The following is a 22246-nucleotide window of genomic DNA, read 5'->3' on the forward strand; positions in this document are numbered from 1 at the left end:
CCTGTTTCCCCATATTTGGCCAGACTACGTCGTCTTAACCGGGCTCACGCTGGCTTCAGAATTTGTCTTGGACATTTCGCCGGAAAACCATACAGCCGGCTGCCACTTGACAGTCGTTATGCCACAACAAGAACAGAACTTTCTGACGTAACACACGGTGAAACGAAAATCCGATTCAGGTCGGAATCTCAACTAACAACCCAAGTCTCCAGCTCTAGGTAATAAGTATGGATATATTGAAAAATGATTACTTAACACCTATATTTTAAATTTTAATATTATATTATTTTAAGAAAAGAAAATGAATAGAAAAAAGAGAAAATAAAGACTAAAAATAAGGATAGGATGCATGAATATAATACACAAAAACAAAAGCTAGTTCCGAAATACAATCTGAAGCCTATAAAGCCTCCCACACAAAATCACTCTTTCTACTTTCAGCCTCCATTCTTCATTTCAATTCCATTCCATTCCTCTAAATCCCATAATTCATTTCATTTCCATTCCTTCATTTCATAGCAAACCACTAGACAAATTTAAATAAAAAAAATATGGCATCAAAAGATGGCGCCACTTCCGCCCCGAGAACCTCCGCAAGCGCCAGCGCTGGCAGTGGTTCTCGAACAAATAGCGGACAGGTTTTGAAAAAAGGGCCGTGGACGGCCGCGGAGGACGCAATATTAATGGAATATGTTAAGAAACACGGCGAAGGGAATTGGAACGCGGTTCAACGAAATTCGGGCTTGATGAGATGTGGAAAAAGTTGTAGGTTACGATGGGCGAATCATTTAAGGCCGAATTTGAAAAAAGGCGCGTTTACGCCCGAAGAAGAACGACAGATTATTGAGCTTCATTCAAAATTCGGCAATAAATGGGCTCGTATGGCTCTTCATGTACGTTGTTCGATCGATTAGTGGCAAAAAAATTTTTTGGTGCGCATGGCTCGGTTTGGTTTAGTTTTTGGCTAAAATCGAACCAAAAACCGACACATGAGCTTGAAATTTTGGGTAAAAAAATAAGCCGGCCAAAATAATGAAAACCTATAAATTTGGTAAGGTTTGGTTTTTATTAAACATAAAACCAAACCATCGTTATTGTTTCGGTTTCATGCACACCTCAAATTAATTACGATATTTTAATCAAACTTATAATATTTTTTTTTCATGTTCAGCTTCAAGGAAGAACAGATAATGAAATAAAGAATTACTGGAACACGCGATTAAAACGTCGATTACGAGCGGGTTTACCGATCTACCCGGTCGATTTCCAGCACCACCACCACCGTCGCCACCACGAACAATCGTTACACAACCAAACGACGCCGTTTTCGTCCTCAACATCCCCTTCGAATCACACGAACACCGCGATCAATTCGATATCACCGTTATTATACGACCCATTAACTTATCCTGTCATGAACAATACACCATTTTATATCAACTCACAATCCAATTTCAAATCAATGCATCCAAACACCGCCCAATTCGCTAACCGAAATAGCGCCACGAGTTCGATTTCGTTCGTTAACCAAGGCTTCCCGAGCTCCCTTCAATCCAATCATCCGGTTATGCAAATACCGAAGATTGAACCGGCTTTTGATGATGTTAATGTTAGATTGTTTGAGAAACCGGTTCAAACGATCACTCCCACGTGTTCTTCTAACACGGGGAATGATCGTTTGATCGTGCCATCGAACGATGGGGATAATGCCATTTCGGGTTATATTTCGTCTAGGGGAAATAGCGGGTTGTTAGAGGACGTTTTAGGCGAGTCACTGGCGTTAATTAGCGCGTGTAAATCGTCGGAAAGCGATAAGTGTATCGAGAAAATGACACATGAGTATCCGATCATGGACGAGCCCGAAAATGTAACGTTGGAGTCGGTTTTTGAAACCGGGGATGCTAACAAGACGACTACGACGTTAGACGACTCGAGCTCGGGGCATTCTTCTATTGGTGAGTTGTTTTTTATATCTGTGTTTCACGGTATCTGTTTGGTCAAAATTGTCATTTTAATTTAATTTTTTTTCTTTTACGACTTTAGTCCTGGTTGTTTCTATTTGGGGTAAAACCGCAAGAATGAAAACCATATGGACTGAAATCATAAAAAAGATAAAATAAGAAATAATTAAAGTGACAATTATGATCAAATCACGAGAAATAAAATATTACTTTTAATTATTTTGTGTGTTTTTATTAACTTTTTTCCTTGTTTTAAAATTGGTTTTTCCAGAGGCAGGAGGAAAATCCCTAGATGACGGAATCGATGAAATGAACGCGATGGAAGATGATTTCTCGAGCTGGCTCGACTTCCCAACGGGTTGGTACGGTGGAAATGAAGACCCGTCAAATGAGAAGCCCGTTGATGACCCGAACGAAAACATGGTGGGAGTAGACCACCAAGTCGAAATTCCATGCTCTCCAGTTGCAACTACGGACACAGATCATGACCACGACTGGACCATGGGGTCATGTTGCTGGAACAACATGCCCGGTTTTAGCTAGGTGGTTAGGTTGGTGTAACTAGGTGAAATTGATGGTTAGATCTCCTAACATGTTAAAGGAGTGATTTGTACAAGATCAACAATTGATTTTGTACATAATAAACATTTTTCTTTTTGTTAATTTTTACCTTCATATAATATCTTTAAAGATATGAGGTTAAAGTTGCAATTAGTAAAAGGTTTGTGTGTGGAAATCAAATTTAATTATGTTGTTATAGGTCACAATATCACATGAAGCCAATCTTTTGTTTGATTGGAGTTTGTGTGACTTAGATTTTTAATTATATTTTTTCAATATTAGGAATGTGAAACAATGTTGCTGATTAATATGATTTCTGAATTTTGCTTAATATGTGTTTTTTATTATTTTATTTCTGAAAAACGAAAACTCAGATACTTTCAAAGTTTACTTCTAAATTACACATTTTTTTTCTTTATAAATACGAGATTTAAACATTTACCATTAAAATGACACTCTTATGTAACGCCTTGTACTCCTAGCCAAAGACCCTTTGATTTCTTTTTTTAATTAGTAAGTAATGAAATTTCGGTAATGTGTAGATATTTTTTAACGGTAGAAGTTTAATATTAACTTAGCTATGTAAATTATACCCTATGTAAAATAGTAAAAATCGTTAAAAGACATGAATAATACATTTTTAAACGGATATCATAGAAAAGAGTTTGAGGACTTACTTGGCGGGAAAAGTTGTCACACCTGGAGTTCATGAAAATGTTATCCGATCATGAATGGCTCTTTTTAGCAAAATCTCATTTCCGTTGTATTATTCATCCAAACACCATTCTACATTATCCCATTTGTTTTGCTATTAGCAATGTTGAAATGTAAGTATTTGTGGGGAAAACGGAGTTTAGTGCCCTTCTATAGCCCATTTTATTCTTGATTTCCGATTAGTCACTAAATTGGAGTCGTTTAAGGTATGATAACGTTTTCTTGAACTCCATAGGGGTGTCTTTTCCTGCTAAGTTAAAGATTTGGTTTGTTATAATTCAGTCTCATTACATCTTCAACCAAACATCTTATTAATTGATTTCATTGTCAAAAGTTATTAAAAACCTACATTGAAACCTCTTGGGAATATTTTTAAAAAACCTAATATTTCGCACATTTTAAAATATAATTGGTATATGAAACAATGTCGTTTTAATGCTTTTGGTGATAGAAGTGAAATAAATTTGTCTTTTAAATTGTAGTTGTAAGTTTGTAATTATACTGCATCGTTTTACTTTGATCTTTCAGAATCAATAATTTATAAACTAATAGGTCAACACTTTGACCTTAAAATTTATCGTTTTTTGTCATTCTTTATAATATTGTATTTTATGAAAGGTAAACGCGTTTTCTTTAATGTTTATTTATTTATGTATCCTCTTATTTATCCGAAATCTCGCAATATTCTAAATTTGGAGGGCTTTATTTCTTTTTATTTATTTATGTATTTATTTGTTTATTTAATGGATATAAACCATTTATAAAGCAAACAAAACACTAGTAGCTTGAATCCTAAGTATCAAGACGTATGTACCTATTATTAGCATGCTTACTTGCAAGTGTTATAATAACATGCCATACCTTTCGCGCTCATCTTCGCCTCCTACACACCGATAAAGCAAGCAAGTTGATGAAAAACATACATATATAAGTTGCAACTATTAACGTGTACACAACTTTGCTTTTTTTTATGGCTTGTTTGTCGATTTTTTGCACTTAAGAACTTTTCAAATATTATGACGTTAGATAGCTCTTTGTACGTTACTTACCGCATATATTAGCAAAAACATCACATGTTTGATTGGATAAATAAATAAAAGCTTACAAATTTTTTATATCTTGAAAAACAAATGTGTAAAATTTAACATTGGTTATTAATTCCTTTTTTTGGGTAGATATAAGAAATTTTGGCTTATTTGTGTGTAGAAATTAGTCAGACGACACTTGACTATATAAGTGAGTGATTGGTTTATAATTATATTTAAAACGCCTTTATATTTTTGTTCTTTTTCCCTTATAATGCCCCATTACGCATGATCTAATTAACCAAGCTATATATAACAAAAAGCTATCAAATATGATTTGCGTAAACTAAAATCCGAAACATGAATTATAGGTTCAATTTTAACCTATAATCGAACCAAACTTAAATAGGGCAAAATATTACATCAAAAGAAGAGGGTTCTTTAACAGTTTAACCACTCAACTAATGATAAACTTATTAACCTAATCCAATTTCCAACTATCTATCTACATAAAAAGAAAAATGCAAAATCGAATTGAAAATACAACCCGTCTTGAACATCGCTTTATTTCGAGTCTTTAAAATCACTCACTATTACATGCAACTATAATTCTCGTACTTTGACAACTATAATCATATATGATTATAGGTAACGTGTTAATTGTTTATAAACTTTAGAAAATAACGTTTTAAGAAAACTGTTAATCGGTTGATCTGATGCTATTTAAATTCGTCTAAACCAACGTAATTATTAAAAAAAAGAGTATTGAGGTTTGATATGTCAATATTAGGTTGCGAGTTTTTTTCGGGTGTTTTTAAAATAGTTTAATTACTCTGATTATAAATTGGGTTGTGTAATTCGGTTTCAAGCTTTTCTGCGTTTTCTTTTGTGTGTTCTTAAAAAAGTTTACTTTGATTTATTTTGGCAGCTCCTCATGCTCAATCTTCCCTGTGTTTTCTTTATTCGGGTTATTTGGGTTGGCATGGATGATATATCAAAATTAGGTTTACAAACACTTATAGTAATATAAGATATAAATTAAGAAAATATGTTTATTTCTATGAATTTATTCATCTATTAATAACAAGGTATTGTAACTATATAAAATTAAATAATTAAGTAATAAATAAAAAATAAGCAAGTCAAAGCATTTTTTTTCTATGGTGAGTTGGCTTCAAACATTTTTTGATGTATGATATATATGAACGGATGAAAATTGTGGAAACAAATAAATATATAAATAAAGAGAGGATCATTTGAAATATTATTCTTGGAAACACAAAAATTGCATGAGCAATGAAGCATGGTGGGCATGTAATTTGGGGTCATATATAGATTCACTACATGTTCATGCAACCCAATTTCATGCCATTTAATCTTCCCCTACAAGTCTATTCATTTTCTATTCTTCCTCACCCTCATGCCATGATTTTCTTTCACTTGGGAACTTGTCCCCTTGATATTATCTAGTATGAAAGTATCTAAACAATGCAAGTTACTTTTTAAAACGTAAAACTTAAAAGTTTGAACTCGAGCCTAAATAGAAGTTTATATATATAATAAACGGACATGAGTCTGAGTTTCTGTTGTCAAATTTGACTATGCCCATGAGCACAAACAAGTCTATTATTTATAGAAATAAATAATTTTATTAAAAGTATATGTGGACATAAAAATTTTAAAAATATGTCAATTATGAAAAGAAATAACTAATAACTAAAGTATATATATTTCATTATACGTCCTCAATGGATATCCTGATGGTAATGTGCATATATTTGTAGATTGCAAGAGCAGTTTAGATTATGTGTGCGTGTCTACGCCAGTGTCGGCCCAATAGGCTTACTAACCTAAGCGATGGCTTGGGGGCCTGGGGCCACCATCCAAACAAGGCCCCCATTTTAAAAAAAATAAATAAAATATATTATGGTTGAAATATTAAACGCATTGAGAACATATATCTAGAAATCAGAGTGTGGTATTGGATGTCATGGAAAATTGTTATTAATCATCTGTAATTGAAGGAATGGACGGCTCTAGACGTGAATCGAAATCAAAATAGGGATTCTTAATTTCTTATATGGGGCAATGGCACGACTTCTTGATCACTTAATCGCCGTCTCAGATTGTGCAAACACCAAACTAAGGTTATGATACTGACCTGGACTAGTGAATTACCAAGTTATTTATTGATACGAACTATTGTTTAGGCTTTAGAAATTGCGCGTTCGGTTTTGAATTGCCATTTGATGTATTTAATCCTGAATTGTCAAATATTATGACTTGAGAATTGCCAGTTGCTTTCAAATCGATTATGCTAAACTTTCAATTATCAATTGCTAATTGTTTACAACCCTCAAAACTTAAATTGGTTTACAACCTTCGAATTGGCTGGTGCATAATTGGCAACTTGTTGTATGCGTGAATCCACAACTTCGATAGTGGATCTAAATCTAATTATTGATCTATTCATTTTTGTTATAAATTTGTTATTTGCTACATTATATTGCCAATTTGATTAATGGTTAGAACATTGTTAATTGCTACTTGCTTCTTAGTTGAACACTTGAACATTACATATTAGAACCTAGTTTGATAGTTGAATATTATCACTAACTAGGAAGAATATTATTACTAACTAGGAAGATGTGCCGGGTTGATGGTATTGGCAGTCGTACTCATACAACTTATCAAATCTTGAAGTGCGTATGCGAGTTGAGGTGAATTCAATCGCGTTGTGTTTAGGAACTAACGCGAATTCAGTCGAAATCGACGTTGTCGAGACAAAATCATACATAGAAAACCATGTGTTGTGATGATGAACCGACACGAGTTCGATTGGTATCAGGTTACGACTCCAAAATTAAAGCAATAAGTTAATTCGCCCACACTTAAAAAACAACAAATTAACATATTTACATAAAAAGACATGGCGAAAACAAAAAAATATATGCGTAGGAAAAAACCTTGGGTTGTGACTGCGAGCTGACGTGAATTTGGCCGGAATCATTTGACGATATCAACGATAAAAGAACCCGTATTTTACAGCAGCGAACCGACACGAATTTGAAAATGCAAAACAAATTAAAAGCAAATAAGAAGTTTGGCGACCAACCACGTGATTGCGTCGCCAAACTTCTTAATTATTATATATAATGATGACTCAATGTCAAATCAAGACCGAACTATCAACGAATCTGGTTACGCGAATAGACAAAAAACAAAGAAAGTTATGAAAGGGTCATCAACTTTTTAGTTCGCTTGAGGCCACCAAAAACCTTAGGCCGGCCCTGGTCTACGCGTGTGAATAAAATAATAAAATCTATAAAATTAGAAACATATCGACCTTCATGCTAAGTTTGAGCTTGAATTCTTACTATACTATTAAAGCAATACAAGATATATGGCTTTTAACTAGCATGTCCACATAGGCTTCCAAGTCATCTGGTTTCCATCTATAGCATTGTCACATATTTTACTAATTAATGTTTTTTTGAATCATAACATCACTAATTAATGTTTTCTATAATCATAGCCAACTATTTCCTTTCAAATGATTTAAAACTGATTTTGACCACAATTAATTATCTATAATTGATTTTGTGTTCCTTTTTTTAATATGACTATTATTTTAGTAATTCAATGATTTACACACACACACATACACAGTTTCTCATCCCACCATTTGTACATATTTTTCGTTTATCTTGTGGTTTTGCAGAGAACACGATAAATTATTCTTATGATATCTATATATATAAGACGTTTGAAATATTTTCCAGCCATGTGTAACACGGGCCAATATCCTAGTTATAGTAATGAATCAAACTTGATTGTTTGATACAGAGCTCGAAATGAGCCAATCTTGAGCTTAGACAAACTCACTTTAACTTGTTTACACCCATAATATTGTCGGAATTTATGAGCAATGTTGTCATTTACGTTTAGATTCATTTTCAATTTTAAATTATTAAATTGGTATATTTTGAAATGAAAAATACATCAATGTATGAAAACATCATATATAGGATAATGACGATGGGCAAACTAGGTGAGTCGAACTTGCTTCAACTTAACACATTTTTTTTAAATATAAATATTTTTTTTGAATAATTTTGATGTTTTTTCAACTTTTAATTTAAGCAAGTGTTGTAAGGGGACAACATGATGCACAAGAAGATGGTACAAAACCTTGATATCTCCATATCTATTTATAGCAATATTCGACTGCTCGTTACCCACTTCTCTAGGTTTGCAACATTTTGGTATATTTTATCGTCATCATAGATCCTACTTCATGTGTTATTTGTAGAGCGTGTATCCTAAAATCACGTTGTATAATGTGTTGACTGTCTTCATAGTCGTAACTTAGTTGAAATGATGTTTTGCTAGTCCACTAGTCGGACTGGGTGGGTTGGTTGATCCTATCTTGAATCGGATTACGACATTAATATTTTAATGTTTATATGTACATATACAAATACTTAATGTTTCTAATTAAAGGTTATTTGTCAAAAGTTTAATAAGAAATTATAATGATCATTTTAAAAATTTATACATGTATGCCATTTCATGTGTTTTTTCAACGGTGCGTGATATAAGAACATGTACAATACTACAATGGGTTACATATGCTGATATTCGGGTCCATATGGCATAGAAGCGGACAACCTTGATGTGAGTATTGAGTGTAAGTTTGAAGTATTCAACAATGGACCTTTGTGTGGACGAGTGGTGGGTCCCATTTGATATCTTTTTCTCCCCCCTCCCCCTCTCTCTCTCTCACTCACACACACATAACTGGTAAAAGTTGTGTAGGTCCGGGTTCAAGTTTTTTATGGTCGGGTTTCTCGGGTTTCTAATCCGGACCTAAACATGTGCACCCCTGTTTTTTTCAACCATAACAACATGCCATTCCAAATAATAATATTATAATGGCAATAAGTCTAGGGCATTAAACAAACTAAGGGGGTGTTTGAGATTGCTTATTTTCACAAACTTATAACTAAACTTTTTGAAAAGTAATAAGGTGTTTGGAATTGTTTATATTGTAAGAGAAAAAGTTTCATAAGTTACAATATTATATGAAAAGTTACAATATTATAACTTTTAGAGGTAAAATAAGAAATCCCAAACACCCCTTAAGTAGCTAACTTTAATATTTTGACTATAGATAACCATGGGCTTTGGACTCATACTCACAGATTGGGTGGGTTGGACTTGACCCATACAAAAGAAGCGAAAGTATTTCAAACTGGGCCCAAAATAATATACTTATTATTATGAATATAAATTTATATTTTTTTATAACAACCCCTATTTTAGGGTTAGTTTATAATAGTTGTTAGTAGTTTATTTCTTTTCAATGTTTAATAAACAAAACTTATAATTTGTGGTGACGACTAATTATATACTTACCTAAAAACCGTAAATCCAAACTTTTGTGTGATTTATGGTTTTTGAAGTTGTATTAACAATACGTATTTATTATGATTATTTTCTTTGACTCGACCCGTTTTACCTGTCCTCTTATAAAAATTCCTAGATCTTTCACTTCAAACTTACTCTCACATTAGAGTTCGAAGTGTCATGTATTCATCTACACACGTGTAGTAATGTTTGTCTTCATCTCGATTAAGTTGTGGGATTTTAGATTGGTGTTTGTTCGTATGTATGGGTTATATGTGTGTTTGGTTTTCCATCTCGATGCAAGGCTATGTATGCCTATATTTAGGTTATGATTTGATCTTAGGGTTATGAGTTATAACTAACACGTAAACACATTTGATTGGGTATGAATTTAGCTTATAGACAAATTTGTGCGTTGTTTGGTGTACAATATACACATATTTGGTTGGGTTGAATCAAGGATTAGGACACACCAATGTTTTTAGGTTGCAATTTTGCCATATTTGGGGTGTGATTTTGGGTTTGAAATCCATTTGTTTTTATAATTCTGAAACCATATTTTGATTTTTTGATATTTTGCACATTAACTATTTATCATCCATTAAGATAATATTAATAATAAAAAAATAGGCCAACTTAATGCCATTTAACATTAATAGATCCAATGTCTTTTAACATTAATTAATAGTAACAAACTAAAAATTCATTGAACATTAACTATTTATCAGCACGATTAAGCTAACAATAAAGGAGGTTATTATCAAATTCATGTCATTCAACATTATTATTATTATTTAGCTTATAGACAAATTTGTGTGTTGTTTGGTGTACAATATACACATATTTGGTTGGGTTGAATCAAGGATTAGGACACACCAATGTTTTTAGGTTGCAATTTTGCATATTTGGGGTGTGATTTTGGGTTTGAAATCCATTTGTTTTTATAATTCTGAAACCATATTTTGATTTTTTGATATTTTGCACATTAACTATTTATCATCCATTAAGATAATATTAATAATAAAAAAATAGCCCAACTTAATGCCATTTAACATTAATAGATCCAATGTCTTTTAACATTAAGTAATAGTAACAAACTAAAAATTCATTGAACATTAACTATTTATCAGCACGATTAAGCTAACAATAAAGGAGGTTATTATCAAATTCATGTCATTCAACATTATTATTATTATTATTATTATTATTATTATTATTATTATTATTGTTTCGGTCAAAAATTAACAAACTAACTTTTGATCAAATTAGTGCGTGAGGCGAGGTGCTTAATGGTAAAAAGATTGAACACGGGGATATGATTACGAGGGAAAAAACCCTTGATTATGATAATCTTCGTTTCGGTCAAGAGTTTACAACGTAATCTTTAGTCGAATCTCTTCGGTTAAAGATTATGAACTTAACTTTTGGTCGAATTACGCTTGATTATTATGATATCCGGCACAAAAAACCCCGGGACGGTGAAAGCTATCACCGTCGATATTATTAATAACAAAATCGGTGATAACAAAGGTTGGAGCTGATTAGTAAACATGAGCTAAGTGATACAATGAGTACTAGCAGCTAAACAAGTGAATTGTGTGTGACCTATTGTTACTATCAGCTCGTATTTATAATAAGAAGATTACAATTGTTATCCCGAATAATCCGGGATAAACCGTAGACTAAGTCTTCCACTTATCCCTTGCCTCCCACGTTCAAATTGACGAAGCCTTATGAATAACCGTTGCAAACCCACGTTCTTAGGAGCATATTAAACACGTGATATTATCTGCAAAGCAAAAATAAAGTATAGGACAATTGAATTAGTCAAATATCATCCTCGGAATATTAGCGTTGACAAGATAGCTCGGAATTCTTGAATCGTAGTCAATCCTGAGAATAAAAAAATCTGCTCCCAATTACTATTATTATTATTATAAAGATTTTATTTCTACTGATGAAACATAGATATTACATCAATATAGCAGGTAGGCGGGCAACAAGCTGCGCCGCCACCCCTTTCTGAATTGCAAACCCTAACCTGCTAAAGACATACCCCTGCCCCTTTGGAGTCGACACATTGCTATGCACAACCTTTTGGACCCTGGTTAGAAAACGGATAGCTTCCGGTGCCAAGGAGCCAAATGTATCAAAAGCCAGAGGGACAAAAACATGTTGGTTCTCTTCGCAGGCTTTAGCATGTTTCTCCACCTTCTTCGTTTCAGCCCTTTTTATTGCTTGCCCGGCTACAAACCCATTATCCCTCAAACCAGCTAAGGGAGATACCCCTGTGAGGTCAACACAAGCGTGTTTTCCCCCGGCCCAACCAAAGACGAGCAAATCTGCCGGTCGTAGAGTGGATCTCCCTTCCGTGGGGTCTGTAAGGAAGTTTACGGGGGCTTCCTTTTTAGCTGATATCCCAGCTCGCCTTAAGATGTCCCAAAGAACGTCCCGCACCCAATCATGTCGGTATTTGAACCCAGGCATCTCCTTACAATGAACCGCATGCTCTCCGAATTTATCCAGGCAGGCCTTACGGCAGATCGGACATGTTTCGTCTTCGGGGTACATTGGGACCATCAAACGGTACTTAAGAATGGCCCTATACTCGACCGCAGACATGCTTTGGCCCAAGCCATCAATCGGGATAACGGTCAGAAAATCTTGGGCATGAGGACCTTGTAAGCATTCAAAAACCGCCTTCTGTCGGGGGGACAATCCAAAAACTTCTCCCAGGCTCTGAGCGATTTTTCCAAAAAGGGCATTCGCCAAAGTTTTTTGAGGCTTTGGTGGGGCGGTGTCCATATTAGAGAAACCGCCAATGTCAAAGTCTGGGAGAGCGCCATTTAGGCGTTCCAGGGCCTGCACGTAGTCTGGGTCCAGGTCGACAACTCCGCTGTTCCTTAAGATGTGATTCTGTAGCTTCCAAGACTGAGCCCTCGACGCTACAAAAGCGTAAACCCCGACATCATGAGCCGAAAGAAGGCCTAAACCCCCTAAGCGCATCGGTAAAGATGCAAGTCGCCACTGAAGATCACCAAAGAACGGGCCTCCACATACAACTATGTCTTCGATGGCTTCTCGTAGCCCCTTATCAAAACAGGATACCGCATCATCCATCATATGGGGGTGGCAGGTTCGTAACCCAAAAAGCAACTTAGCAACCCCCATGCAAGACCTAAGCAGGAGGAGTTCGCTCTGGGGATCCCTAAGGCAAGGCAAGAGTTTCATAAGATCAACCGCACGAGATGCTCTCCGCCTCGCCAACTCCTTAATAAAGTAGGGATCTCGACTAACAGCCCCTCCAAGGAGCTTTACCCCTCTCTCTGGTCTACCAATCCCACTAGGGAAGAGCCCATCTTTGACTTTCACCCCGTTACACGTTGGCCAAAAAACCTCGGTTTTCTTAATATTAAGTTGCAGCCCCAATGATGGCCCTTCCGAGTTGATAATGTCTAGGGCTTTAGCGACTTCGTTGGCACCACCAATAATAGTCCCATCATCCAAGTACCAAGCATGAAATGGGAGGTTACAGTCATTTTGTACCCGGAGAACAAGAGGGTGTAATGCTAAGGCAAAGAGGAGGGGCCCAAGGGGGTCTCCCTGCTGAACCCCAGTAGTAGCCCCTATACAGTTATCATCAACGTACAACCTAGCCGGCTGGGCATAAAGGAACTGGACCCATAGATAGATAGACGGGCAATGATGATGAACCTCTCGGAGAAGAGCTGTGCGGTCGACCATATTGAAGGCGTTGGAGAAGTCCACGGTAAGCATAGCTAAAGAGCCGTCCGCGTGAAAGGAGTTAAGAAACCGGTTCGCGCTGTGAAGCACCGCCTCTGCCCCATTAGGGGTCCCCACCCCAAACTGAAAGTCCCCTAAATACTGAGTCATTTCCTTCCCAACCATCTTCATAGCCACTTTAGAAACCAACCTACGCCAGATAGCCCCCACAGCAATGGGCCGAATTCCATTATCCGGCTTTAATAAAGGGGTAAGGGGGGCCGAAGCAATAAACTCAGCGAGCACCTTGGGGCACAGACCCCCTAGCCATAAGTTGACGACATCAGTGATGGCTGAGAGCAGACCCATGGAAGTCACTGATCCCTCACCACTAAGAGCGTCCAACAAGTGTTGCGCCCGCAACCCGTCTCTCCCGCATGAGGTCCCTTTAGGAAATGATCGGATACATCTAAGCACACAGTCCCCATCCACAGAGAGAGTAGGCAGGACGACAGAGCTAGAAGGCAAGGACGGAGGCGGCACCACTGGGTGTTTATCAATGAGGGCTTTCATGGTTGAATCTCCGAGAGGGGCAACCCCACTTGAGCATAAAACCTTGACTGCAGCTGTGAAATGACCATCCTTGACTTTCCTGAGACATTGTTTAATATTAAGGCTGTTTTCAGAACCCTCCTCCCCTCCGACCTCTCTTTTAGAAAAAATGCTCCCCCCCACGTTATCAAAGAGAGAAAGAACCAAATCAGCAAAACCAGATCCATCTTTCCACACCGCAAGTGCTTGCTGAATGCTACTACATTGCAAAGACTTTCGATTCCCTGACCTGCGTTCCTGCCTAGTGGAAGGTTTCACCACCCTTAAAGTACAACGCGGCAACAAAAGTAATTTGACCCAATTCTCAATCGAGCCTGGTGAAACCACTACCTTGCGTAAAGCGCATGCCAAAGTCTGAGCAAACGCCAAACGACAACTTGGGGGGATGCTCTTAACCGTTTGAATGGGAAGGGAGAAAACCCGTTCCAAAAGGGATACATCCCCAACCACTCCTACAGATGGACTTGGGTCCATATCCACAGACACACGATTAGGTTTCTGGATCCCAACAATGAATTCTCCAGCATCTCCAGAATCCACAGAAAAAGAATAGACACCATCAGCATGCTTGCACCCCCTGCTAAGGGCATGCAACGTCATGCACCTCCCACATAACCATTTATCCCCCTCCCGAAGGGCTTCCCCAACATCTATAAACAGGTCCAAATCCTTAGAGATAGCGTCTTTTAAAAGGTTCTTCCGAGTATCCGTTTTGAAATGGGTACTTTGCATGTGCTCAATTAGGCGGAAAAACCCCGAGGACCCAGGTCTACCATCCTTACACTCGTGGAAATGCTTAAAGGGGCATGGCCTTAAACCGTAAGTGGAGCTAGGACCAAGCCCTCCTGCATTTACGTTTCGAATTCTTTTTATGGTAGCCATGTACACACGAGAACAGAAACAAACAAATCACAAAAGACACCGGACCCCTAAAGACCCCGACTCGAGATGAGTTAGAGCAAGAAACAGAGACCAAACCCCTCACACTCGAAGGAGGGGAGCAACTACGGGTTGCTCACCCCCATCTAGCACCCCACAACAACCGCTAAGGCATAAGAGGAGGAAGGTATAGCTCCAAAACAAAGCAAAATGGGTAGAACTCCAACTCACAATACCCCCTTAAGCACCCAAAAGGAAAATAGAAAGAACAAGAGTGAAAAATCAAGAAGTTTGGTTGAGGCAAAAGGTCGAACAGTTGGTGTGCATGACAGAAAAAGGTAATAGGGGCAGAGAACAATTAACAGATAAACTTCATGGATGATTGATCGATTCTTTTTCTCCTTGTAAAGCAAATTGTTGCTTATGCAATGTTTAGCAGCAGAAAAGTCAACACTGTCTTTGAAAAATGTTTTGTTGCTGATTTAATATCAGCCACAGAGATCTTCAAGTACTCAAAGTTCTTTTCGTGTTAGGCAAATTGTTGCTTATGCAATGTTTAGCAGCAGAAAAGTCAACACTGTCTTTGAAAAATATTATTATTAAAAAGAAAACATTCTAATATTATCCATTATACCTTATACTCTAGTCTCTAGAGTGTAAACGACTCGAGCCGAATCGTGCTCGTCTAAGCATAAGCTAGACTAGTTTCGAAACTTATTTCTATAGTTTGAACTAGACTTGTGATTCAAGCTCTAACTCGACTCACTTTTCATTGGTTAATTGATTTACATATATCAATACTATTTACAGTTATAACTTTCTATATATCTTATTTAGTTATTTTTATTTTAATTTAACATTAGCATTAACTGTTAAACAAATATACTTTAACATAATAAATATACACAAAAAACTAATACGCTCCATTTAAATTCATTGAAGTTTAATAAATAAAGTTTGATACAAGCTCGTTTATTAAACAAACTTATTTTTAGGAATTGGTTTGAACTAAGGCTGACGTAACCTTAGCTCGATTAACTTTTTAACCAGCCATCTCGAGTCGATTAACTTTTTAACCAGCCATCTCGAGTAGCTCACAATAGGAATGAGATTCATACCCAAGCACTACAGAATTGAAAAACACCAAAACTGAAAACAAATTTAACCATAAATCGAACACTCAATCTTTCACCAGTTCGATACCAACCAGATACCAGAACCATCAAAAATACCGAAAACGAAAACATAAAAAACAAATACCATTGCCAGCACCAAAGTACTTGTACACATGCCTTTTTAAACCCTTCACGGTAAAAAGTTCGAAATGAGCCGAGTTTATTTTAGCTCGAGCCGAACATGAGCCTCAAATAAAACTTGTTTAGTTATCAAGTTCGAGCTAGAGCCTTGTGTGTTTTTAATTTTACTTTCTTTAGATTCTATGTATCAATTTCACATTCACACTACACAGTCGAGCTCGAGCTGAGCTTTGGCTTGTTTAATGTACCACACGATATCAAGCCGAGCTTAGTCTCGTTTAAGGCTTTCGCATAAAATATAAAAATAATTAAAACCGTATATAAAATAACAAATAAATAACAAACGAGCCAAACTCGACCTTAAAAAACAACTCACGAGCCATTCTCGAACTCCAGGAAAAGCGCTCGAAACCAACCCAACTCAACCTCTCGTAAGTTAAAACAAGTTAAGTTCAAACTTATCAAGACATACCGAAACCATAGACAATACACACTACCGATTTCACCACTTTAACATTAACCAATACCAGTGTAACTAAAAATACCGAAACCGAACACATAATAAGACCAGGTGTAGTGGTCACGTTGTTGGCCACGTTATGTTGAAAACGTGGGGGGTACACCGCCCCCCCTTGCGTTATGTTGAATTTTTTTTTGTGCGTTTTAGATACAACGCGAGAATGGCACGTAGATAAAAAAAAATACCGTTGGTCTTGGAGCCGTTGGCTTGGAGCCGTTGGGGTTTTAAAAAAAATTAATTAATTATATTTATACTATATAAACAAACCAACTCATATTTTTTAACACATTCCTTCCAATCTACCAATTTACACAAATATTTATATCTTTTACACTAATATTTCTACCATCATGTTTCCAAACAACAACCAAAATATTCTTGGTTTCGGTCAATATGCCCGTCAAGCCAACCAAAATCCACAACCGAACCAATCTACCGCCCCGACGCCAACCGTACCCGTCCCACAAATGTATGACCCGCAAATGGCCGCGTACTTTGCACTTCTACAAAACTCTATGCCAAATGCGGTGCCCGGTTTCCAAAACCCAATGACAAACATTTTTGCGGGTTCGGGTTCCCAACCTGCCCGGAGACCTAACCCGAGGTCGAGTTCGTGCCGGAGACACAACCCGAGGGCGGTTCGAGCCAACGCGAACGTTCGAAAAGACACGCAAAGAAGCCCGCCGGAGAACCTCGGGTTAAAAAGACGGTGATAGCGTGGAGTATCGACGAGTGCGTACTATGTGCTCGTGCTTGGTGCCAAATATCGGAAGATGCCAAATGCGGTAGGTTTTTAAAATGCATATATATATTTTTTAATTTCTTATAACAAACATTAAACTTGTAATGTTTTTATTTTTTTAGCGAACTATCAAAAAACGGGGGTATTTTGGCACAAAATTATAGAGAGGTTTCACAACCTTGGCGGGGACTCGCGTCGAGAAAAAGATTCGTTACTGTCGAAATGGGGCGATATAAACACCAAATGCATGGCTTTCCATACGGTTTTCTCTCGGATGAATCGAACTAGGAGTAGCGGTGTCTCAGACGCGGAAGTCATGGATAACGCGTTGGTTGAGTTTCAACATAAGGTCAGCGGGACCTTCAACTACTTTGGCATTTGGAAAGACCTATTGAGGTTTCACCCAAAATGGGGCTTGGTGTTGGATGCCGAAGCCGAAGCCGAAGCCGAAGGTGGTCCGCGTAAAAAAAGTCTAAAACATCTTCTTCGGTTGATCCAGACACGCCCCGTTCCGACGCTCGAAACTTCAACTTAAGCGATAATGACCCCGTGAATACTACCGACATGCCTCGGCCGGGGGTAGAAGAACCAAAGGAAAAGGAAAGGGGAAAGGGGCCGGGTCGTCGTCGGCAACAGGTTCGAATCCCGAATTGGAAAGCCAATTCCAATTAATGAACTCTCGACTCCAAGATTTACACTAACTTGGAACCCAACGACTTCAAGTAAATTTGGACGTCGTCGACCTACTTCGAAGGAATGAGATGGACAAAGACATCGAGATTTTATAAAACGAGCTATCCGAAGACGACTCGATAGTCCAATCTCTAAAAGCCACTCGACGAGCGAAAATTTTAGAAAAATATAAATGAGTTTTAGTTTTATTAGTATTTATGTTTTTTTATTTTTAATTTGATGTATTTTTTTTTAATTTAGTTTAATGTATTTTTTATTTGGAAGTTTAATGTAATTTTTAATTTTATGTTAATTTATTTAAATGATTTAGTATTTAAAAAAACAAATAAAATTAATAATGACTGGGCGCCATGTGGCGCATAACCCCTGGTAGTGAAGAGTTATGACTACAGCCTGTTTTTGTACAAAATCATAACTCAACTGGACGCCACGTAATGCATAACCCCTGATGGTGGAGCTTTATGACTACACATGGTCTACCAATACTAATACCCGTACCAATAATAATAATATTAGTTGGCATGCACCTTCATAAACCCCTTCACTCGCCTCATAACGTCTCTAACTGTTCATCATCATCACCTTCTCTCTTTCTCTCTCTAAAAACAAACGTCATCTTCATCTTCATCTTCATCGGTATACGCTTTCATACTTTCATACTCTTATTATTATTATTATTATTATTATTATTATTATTATCCGTCAGTTCATCTCTGTAATTCACTAATCTACACTATATAAACCTTCTAATAATCACTACACACATAACCGATTCATAACCCTAAGTTAATTACTTTTCGTTATACGTTACGTGATATTCGTTGATAATATTGATTGCATGCGTGTATAATCGGTGTATTAGCTTTTGAATCGAATGTGTGTGTTAATTTGAACTGATGCTGTTGGTTAATATGTAATTAGGAGTTAATTGAAGGTTACTGAGGTTTTAGATTGTTTAGATCTCTGATTTTGACGTCAAATTTGCTGCTGGTTATGAAATTGATGTGGTTTAGGCTATAATTTGTGCATTTTCTCCAAATTTTGTAGTAGATTTTGGATTAATTTTGAAATTAGGGTTTACATGAAGAGAACTGAGGTTTTAGAAGGTTTAGGTGCTTGAATTTGACGTTAAACTTGTTGCTGTTGCGAAATTGGTGTGGTTTAGGTTACGGTATATGCGTTTTCCCCAATATATATCGCAGATTTTGGATTAATTATGAAAATGTGTAGAGTTTGTTTGCAATTAAGGTTTAGATGAAGATATTGAGGTGTTAGAAGGTTTTGGTGTTTGAATTTGGCGTTAAACATGTTGCGGTTGCGAAATTGATGTGTTGTAGGTTACGGTTTATGTATTTTCCCCTAATTTTATCGTAATTCGTCACGTGATATTCGTTGTTAATTTTAACTGCATGCGTGTATAATCGATGTTTTAGCTTTTGAATCGAATGTGCGTGTTAATTTGAACTGATGCTGTTGGTTAATTTGTAATTAGGAGTTAGATTAAGGTTGCTGAGGTTTTAGATCGTTTAGATCTTCGATTTTGATGTCAAATTTGCTGCTGGTTATAAAATTGATGTGGTTTAGGCTATGATTTATGCATTTTCCCCAATTTTATTGTATATATTGGATTGATTTGTTGAAGTCTTTTGGAATTAGGGTTTAGATGAAGAAATTGAGGTTTTAGATTGTTTAGGTGTTTGAGTTTGACGTTAAACTTGTTGCGGTTTCGAAATTGATGTGTTGTAGGTTACGGTTTATGCGTTTCCCCAAATTTTGTTGTAGATTTTGGATTAGTTTTGGAATCTGGTTGAATTTTTTGCAAATAGGGTTTAGATGAAGAAAACTGAGGTTTTAGAAGGTTTAGGTGTTTGAATTTGGCGTTAAACGTGTTGCGGTTGCGAAATTGATGTGTTTTAGGTTACGGTTTATGCATTTCTCCCAAATTTTATCGTAGATTTGGTATCAATTATTTTCTCTTCAATTTTTTGTTCGTAATCCGTTAAGTGTTCTTCGTTGATAATATTGACTGTATGTGTATATAATCTGTGTTTCAGCCTTTGAAGCGAATGTGTGTGTTAAATTGAACTGATTCTGTTGATTAAGTTGTAATTAGGAGTTAGATGAAGGTTGCTGAGGTTTTAGATCGTTTAGATATTCGATTTAGACGTTAAATTTGCCGCGGTTGCGAAATTGATGTGTTTTAGCCTTTCAAGTTACGGTTTATGCGTTTTCCCCAAATTATATTGTAGATTTTGTATCAATTTTGAAATATGGTTGAATTCCTTTGCAACTAGGGTTTAGATGAAGGAAGCTGAGGTTTTTAGATTGTTTAGATCTTTGATTTTGTGTTAAAACTGTATTTGTTTGTTGATTTTTAAGTCGAATCTGCTGCGGTTGCAAAATTGATGTGGTTTAGGTTACGGTTTATGCATTTTCCCCAAATGTTATCGTAGATTTTGTATCGATTTTGAAATCCGGTTTAATTCCTTTGCGATTAGGGGTTAGAAGCGAAAACAGATAATTTTGACTGAAAGTTGACCAGCTTTGACTTATTTTGACGAATCCGTGTTGTAGAACTCGCTAGGCGCTAGTTGGTCGCAGCTGTACCGACTAATGATTTGGGATTAATCGGATTGTAATTTTTTAAATTTACGTATTTATATAAACAAAATTTTACATATATTTTTTTAAGTAAAAGTTTTGATCAGTTTTGATCGAAGTGTTTGACTGAATCTGATCAATGTTTGACCGAGTTTTACTGATACTGACCGTTACCGATCAATGAAATCGAATCAGTACTCTGCAGCCTTTGATATTCGATTGATCGTCCCCTAATCGTGAATTTTAAAGCACAACAGATAATTGAATTGTAATTTTGTTACATATAACGCCGCTCACTTCTTTGATTGCAAATTCATATGCATCATGCTACAAATTTAACATTATTCCGAAGTTTCTAATTTCAATGATTTGGTGATTTTGTAAAACGTTGCAGGGGAAGCAAGACGAACACGTGGTCTGATCAATGGGGAACTGGTGCTTTTGATCAAGGTGGAGATTACGATAAGCATTATGATATTAAGAGCAACAATAATAATAAGAAGATGGACCAGGTGAAGGCAGTTGCATCGACCGGATTAGTGAAGGCTAAATCTGCAGTGGTTGTTGGAGCTCACGCAGTGAAGAAAGGTACCACCACTGGTTTTAAATGGATCAAGAACAAATGCTCGTCTTCTAAATAAAAAACAATATTAGTAATAATAATAATAATCATCATCGTCGTCGTATCTTGTTTTCATATCAAATGATTTCGGTTTCAAATTACAAGGATTGGTATACATTGCAGAACGTAAATGGATGATCGATTGATTGATTAACTAGTCTAGTTTTCACTTTCACATAACCTTATTTTCGTGCATATTGTAAACAATATTTAGGCGTAATTGCGTAAGCATACAAACCCGAAACAAGGGTTGTTTGTATGTATGTTTTCTACTTCTTTATAGTGAGATAATTAAGTAGAAAACACGCATCTGAACGGCCCGTTAAGGTGTTAGAGCGGGTTTGCATGCTTATGCCAACAAAGCAAGATAACAACACATCTTGTAACAATGTAGAATCTTGAATAGTGCTCTTTCATTGATGACATTCTTCGCTTTCTTAGCCTCGAGCTCGAGCTCGTTTTAACGAGTTCTTCTTTTCTCATTATATATAATAATATTATGGTGATGAGAGATGCAGTTTATGTTTAGGAATTGACAGTTATATATAGAGGGATTTAGATAGTTGCAGGTGAATATAATGGGGTGGGACATAATGCTTTTTGATATGCATGCAAGTTGCAATATTATTGTGGTTTACAAAGTACAATAATGATTATTTGATTTTGTTCATTTGAGGTTTATTTCAATTTGTGTTTTTTAAAAGATTTGTGGTGATACCAAACAAATAATCAAGCTAACATCCAGAAATTTTTATCGGTCGATATTTTTATTTATGAACCACAAGTATTGGGTATACCGTTTATTAGCTTATGTGATTAATAAATATTTACCCATTGAGATGCATATTACCCAAAAACCGATCTTAAACTCTTTACCGTAAAAACCAACTTGAACTATTAACTACTCAACTAAACTTTTTAGAATTTT

General features: G+C 36.2%; 1 protein-coding gene across 1 annotated transcript; it reads left to right on the forward strand.

The window, feature by feature from the left end:
- The first annotated feature begins 551 nt into the window (after positions 1-551).
- Positions 552-2764, forward strand: LOC143542221 (uncharacterized). Its single transcript, XM_077034857.1, has 3 exons — positions 552-893; positions 1172-1955; positions 2233-2764. The coding sequence occupies exons 1-3, from the start codon at positions 552-554 to the stop codon at positions 2502-2504; spliced, it is 1398 nt and encodes a 465-aa protein (XP_076890972.1). The 3' UTR covers positions 2505-2764.
- Positions 2765-22246: the final 19482 nt, after the last annotated feature.

Source organism: Bidens hawaiensis, unplaced genomic scaffold, assembly GCF_021521415.1.
Source record: "Bidens hawaiensis isolate Kalapana, Puna unplaced genomic scaffold, B.hawaiensis_p1.1 tig00012804_1, whole genome shotgun sequence".
NCBI lineage: Eukaryota > Viridiplantae > Streptophyta > Magnoliopsida > Asterales > Asteraceae > Bidens > Bidens hawaiensis.